Source organism: Mytilus californianus, unplaced genomic scaffold (assembly GCF_021869535.1).
Source record: "Mytilus californianus isolate M0D057914Y unplaced genomic scaffold, xbMytCali1.0.p SCAF_9, whole genome shotgun sequence".
Lineage (NCBI taxonomy): Eukaryota > Metazoa > Mollusca > Bivalvia > Mytilida > Mytilidae > Mytilus > Mytilus californianus.
Genome location: NW_026262745.1, coordinates 52,973,235 through 52,979,234, shown reverse-complemented (window position 1 = coordinate 52,979,234; position 6,000 = coordinate 52,973,235). Strand labels below are relative to the sequence as shown.

Below are 6,000 nucleotides of genomic sequence, written 5' to 3'. Positions count from 1 at the left end.
AGTTGCCTCGGTTGCCTCAACATAAGCTACGTCAATGATAATAATCTGCGGGCGGCCGACAATAATTATTTTTTATGCATTTCTTATGGGAAAAAATAAAAATTATCGGGGGGTTCACTGCGGCTTTCCATGAATGAATATAATTATGTCAAAAATACACCACTTCCCCTGTAAGAATTCGGCCTCTTATAAGTTATAAGTGGTTTTTGTTGAGATAAATATAACTCTATTCTACAAACATAATGTGGGCATAAACAAACGTTGATGTGACCCAGTATTTTTGAATTTTATAATCAATAGCAGCTTTAAAAAATAATGCATTAAAATGAATTAAAAATGATGCAAAAACGACATTGGAAAGTAATGTGTATTCTAGCATTATCAGTAAGTATAAATTTAGACACATACGTATATTTAAATCGATTGTAAACATTTGTGTTCATTATTTTACTTCCTGCGTCTAGTTTTAGGGTAGGGAATGGTAAAAAGATATTTTCCTTTGCAATTTTAACTGATAATCGGATTTTGATTAATTTTGAATTTTTTTTACGTGAAAAACCGGTACTACCGTAGCAAGATCTAGTATAAAAATTGAATTACGCAACGACTATACAACACCCATCGAGGCCCAAATCAATAGTAGGGTTTTGTAATAATTTTGGTTTTTCACTTAAAAATATATAAAGGACCAAAGATAGAGTCGCGGTTTTGTAGTTAGTGTAGGGACTAATATCAAAATATTGCACATTTAATGACATTTTAGTATGACAATGTATATTTAAAGTAGACCAAGTGTGGCGTATTAATATGTAGTTCACGTTTTCCATATATTAGGTGTCACTCAACCAAAACAAGCGTCATAATAATGAAGTACTTCCACTTCAATTAAACATGTTAAAGTACCAGCATTAATGAAATTTCAGTGCGACAGTCACATTCCAAGTAAAAGATCTATATTTAGATGTTGAAAGGTCACTCTTATTTTATATAATTTTTTTATTGATTTTGGAAGTATTTACTCTTAATAGATATGAAAACATTTGTCTAAAATATGATTGACAATGAACATGATGAATTTACACACTTACAGTGGTTTGCACTTTTATTTCTCCCTAATTACGACAATTTACAAAGAAAATGTGTATTATTGTATTTATAGAATTGTATTTGAAACTTTAATTTTTTTTAAATTTTTTTTTATACTACACATAATTTCAAGTACAAAAAACTTAGTTGAAGGGTTTATTGATTTGTTTAATGCCAGGGAAATGATCATAGTAAAACAAAATGTTGTTTTTTTTTTAATGCAAGTATACAGGGAATAAAAATATAATATGATTTTTTGCGTATTAAATTTTTTTTTCTAATCGAGGAAGTTTGCCTCACAAGTTCTAATGGTGTTTAAAAATACTACGGATATAATAATAATAATAATAATAATAATAATAATGATAATAATAATAATAATAATAATAATTTATGTTATTAAAGTGTCACTTAATACTTGTCTACAAAGTTATATACAGATTATATAATATACATGTTTGTACATTGCACAATGATAAAATAAGACAAATACCTAGCCTAAATAGGCTTATGAGACGATGATTTTCTTCATCAATTAGTTATAAACTACTCATAAAATGCCATTACACACTTTTATTGATAAGAAATATGAATTAATTAAGATACGAAAATTACTCATTTAGCTTCCAGTACTAGTATATAATATTACCATAAAAAGGCATTATATTATTAAAGACAATGTAATATATATTAAATTTACTATTTTGTACGTACACAGCTCAATAAGATATCTATGATTTCGTTTTCCAATAACCATAACCCACCCTAATTATAAAATTTATCAAAATTAACACAATATTTACTGGTACACAATAGTTTACTTCTCTCTCCATTAAAATTTAGGAGAAAGAGCAACACGGCTTCTTTTTTGCAATTGGATCTAGTGCCAGCTCTATAGAAATAGTTAAAAATGTTTTAACCCCGCCACATTCTTTAGTTGCCTGTCCCAAGCCAGGAGCCTGCGTTCAATGGTTGTCGTTGGCTCATGTCAGTCATATTTATTTTTTCGTATATTTTATTTGTTAAATAAGGCCATTAGTTTTCTCAATTGAATTGTTTCATATTTTTCATGTCGGGGGCCTTTTATAGCCGACTATACGGTATGGGTTTTTCTCATTGTTGAAGGCCGTACGGTTGCCTATAATTGCTTAGGGGACGACCATTTGATATTCTGGGGGGGGGGGGGGGGGGGCCAGGAGGATTTTGAAAATAAAAAACTCAGCCTTGATAATCACAAAAATAAATGGTTTGTTGTGTGGTAGTTCGAAAATAAATAACCTGACTTACAATGTATTGAAAATGAATAACTCGGCAGGTCTTTAAGCCATTTTATAAATGCTATTCGAAAGTATGAGGTGGCACCAGATTCTTCATAAAATTCATCTTTTTTTCAAAAAAAAATTCAGGAATCACTTCCCAAATCTTTTAATAATAAATGTATAAATATTATTTAAATATACTTGAAATGTCTGAAAATGGGTTTCATTTAACTTGAGGTATATTGGCTCAGGAACATTTTAATTTTCACTTACCTCACTTTTATTACAGGGCTGTTACTACATTGAGGCAAATGCCTTTATGTAGGAAATTTTAAAACCAAAAGCTTGTCTTCATATCAAATTGTTTTCACAGCGAGTGTTTGCAAGAAGCAAGTTCTGTTCTCCCTTGGACGTAGCACCTGTTTTTTCGGGATCAATGTTTCTTTAAATTTGTCTTTTGTTCATTGATTGCCCTTCTGTATTCTCTTAGTGTTGCATTCCTTTTGTGATTTTGTAATTTTGTTTTCAACTTGATCATGAGTTTTATTTTATTTAAGACTTTTTAGCTAATTTTACAACTTAACTATTTTAAATTGTATCCCAGTTAAGAGCTACATCAAGTTGTAATTGAAATGTGTTATTAAAAATTACTTGACATAGTTATATCACTGATAATCAGCCCCCTCTTAACTTAATTTGAATAAAACCCCATATAATTTACAGGTATAAAAGATTTAAATTCTGCATGCCAAAACAACAAAAAAAAAAAAAAAAAAAAAACAGCAGCCACATACTTAACTATGTGAATTACATTTTTACTTTATTCTTCATATTGGTCTTTTGATGTTGTCCATAAAAACTTAAGTCTTACGCTGAATCTATACATTTTGCTTTGAGACCAAATTAAATATTGTCAAAAAACTATTAAAACAGAATCAGAAAGGGTCTGGGAACGCCCAGAAAGCACGATTTTGCATCATTTGTTCTATAGTTTCTTTGGGCCTTCAGCGGCTTCAAAACCCTTCAAAATGTTTTTGCCTCGCTCCGCTCGGCGTAAATATATTTGGCAATACTATTAAAAGAGGCTAGTCACAGCCCCAACTCTAATACCGTGTATGTATGCAATACATGTATATGCAGTTTGGAATTCAGAAGATTCATTTCCGCAAAGGATGATGAGTAATTCTGATTAAATGGTACATTAATGACTTGACTGTACATGTATTATTTATAATAAAAAATGAATTTAAAAATTGCATGTTTTCAAATATTATTAATATAGTTATGAAAACAAATAATCAGTCCCTTGTTTTAATGAAAATGAAAAATCTTGCTTCAACAGTGCAGAAAATAAATAATCTGTCCTCTTAGTTTACAAAAATAAATAACCGATCCAAAACAAATCCTCCTGCCCGCCCCCAGAATATTAAATGGTCGTCCCCTTACATCCACTTCATTTGAACTTTGGTGGATAGTTGTCTCGTTGACAATTACAACACATCTCCTTGTTTATTTTATATCTAAAGTGTCGAGGAACACCTCAGTATTTAACCAAAATTAGATTTTGTGCTCACACACATATTTTTTTTCTAACTAAGACACTTTGAATCAAGCTAAGCAATCACCGTTACTTTTTAAAATGTTGACCACTTACTCTATTATAACATGCACATTAAATTTACATTCTGGTAATAATTTATAACCGGTTTATTATTTATATCCAGGTTTCGTTTGTTGACATGTCTTGCAGGATTGCATTATTAATATAGTGCATACTATAAGAATATTTAATATATTTAAATCCATATAGCATCTCTCTTGTTAATCAGCGAAAAGTAATTTTGTTATTCATATTGATTTGATTATGTACTCTAGTTACTAGATAGAAATTATACTTTTAAGAATCAAAATCAGTATTCAATCAAATTTGACAGCGATAGAGGTCACTTATAATTAAAAATTATTAATGCCCAGGGGTATGTGGTATAAACTATGATTATTCCTAGACTGCTCCCACCTAGACATAACACTCTTGATAAACTTGAGTCTCCATTTATATATGCAGGACGTATACTTACGCAGCCACGTCCTGTTGGAACGGATACGATAAATCCGATGTGTTGTGTACGGTGAACACCATTCTCTCTGCATGTTGTAAACCTTTTGTAACACATATGTCCGTATGTGTCCTGTTCCAGGGCAAATGTCGGACCCTATCCATACTCCGTTAATTTCCAAATGTCCCGCCTTTTCTCCTGGTTGAACTACTCCGAAGAAACCTCTGATTCATTTTTGTAGTAGCAAATGCACATGTTCTTGTTCTGAATATACATGATATGTTTGCCACTGATCTTTAAGTAATTAACCAATCAAAATAATATAGATGTACGGACTAATTGCATTCGCTTTAGGGAGACGAAACTGAGGCTGAGCTTTGCTCATTTCTATTATACATGTTAACATAGTTAGTTTTATCCTGCAAACAGCTATAATTGTACACAGTAAAATAACATTTTGCTTTTTTTGTACTTGTCCAAATAAAGTCTTCTGTTAATCCGGTTCCATATTGCGATAACGGTAATGTGAATATTTTTTATTGCGTGACAGTTCATTTTGGGTTCTCTTCGTGGTCTGTTTTTAAACTATGTCGATTTCTTTGAAAAATCAGAGACAACTGATGGAATTCAAACAACTAAAGCTAAAGTGACGGATGTAAATTACATGATGAAAAAAATATATAGAATATAGATAGGCAACAGATAATGTGTCAAGGAGACAACAACCTGACCAAATAGCAGAACACAACTCAAGGCCACCAATGGGTCTTTAACGCAGCGAGAAAATGCCGGACCGGATGCGGGTTTCAGCTAGACCCTAAAAAATGCTCGGCGGGCCTCGCTGCTTCTTCCTGTTTTTAAAGCTCGTACACATTAATTTTATATTCTCCGACAATGTACATATATTTTATATTTATTTTGAAATGATTTCTTTCTTGAAGAATAATCAGATATTTTATAGCTACAGACCTTCACCATGGTGTTAAAGCCTTCGCCTCACCGCAAGTTCAAGAAGGCTACTATAGTACCGGCCTGAGGGGAATTCTTTTGTCAGCCTGAAAATCCTATTTTATAAAAACGTTAAACTTTACAATTTCTTATCTTTAAATGCAAGAAGATACGAAAATATAGTGGATTGAACCTACATTGTTCAGAAATCTTCAGACCATTTTAATGCGTTTTTCTTCTTGTATGTTTACCCAACTGAGTAGTTAAACTTATTAAAAAAAGTTATGATAGCTTGTGGTAAAGTCCACGTATTGTAAAAAAAATCACTGCCCATAATATAAGAAAATGTGCCCAATGTGACTGTTTGTAATTCATAATACACAGTCAGATGTTAATAATACATAGTGTATAAGTGCCATTAATGTTGAATGCTATTGTCCGTAAATTCTTCGTTAACTCTGAATTGTTTACTGCACTAAAGTGAGACAGCAGATCCATATCATTCATCGTATTAAACGTTATGAATCGTTAAATATTTTCTTTATCTCAGAAAGCTACTAAAAGTTATAAGGTTTGCTACTGACCCCAAACGGATCCATAGAGGGTTAGTAAATCCAAAGTGGGTGAGGTCGAAGAGCTCTTGGGATTAT

At 31.5% G+C, this 6,000-nt stretch overlaps 1 protein-coding gene across 1 annotated transcript in view; it reads left to right on the top strand.

Moving 5' to 3' along the window:
• Nucleotides 1-238: 238 nt before the first annotated feature.
• LOC127715361 (uncharacterized) overlaps nucleotides 239-6,000 on the top strand; it is a 28,603-nt gene continuing 22,841 nt past the window's right edge. The window contains exon 1 of the mRNA XM_052221396.1: nucleotides 239-384. Within this exon, the coding sequence (XP_052077356.1) occupies nucleotides 337-384 (48 nt within the window). The 5' untranslated portion in view covers nucleotides 239-336. The remainder of the gene's footprint in view (nucleotides 385-6,000) is intronic.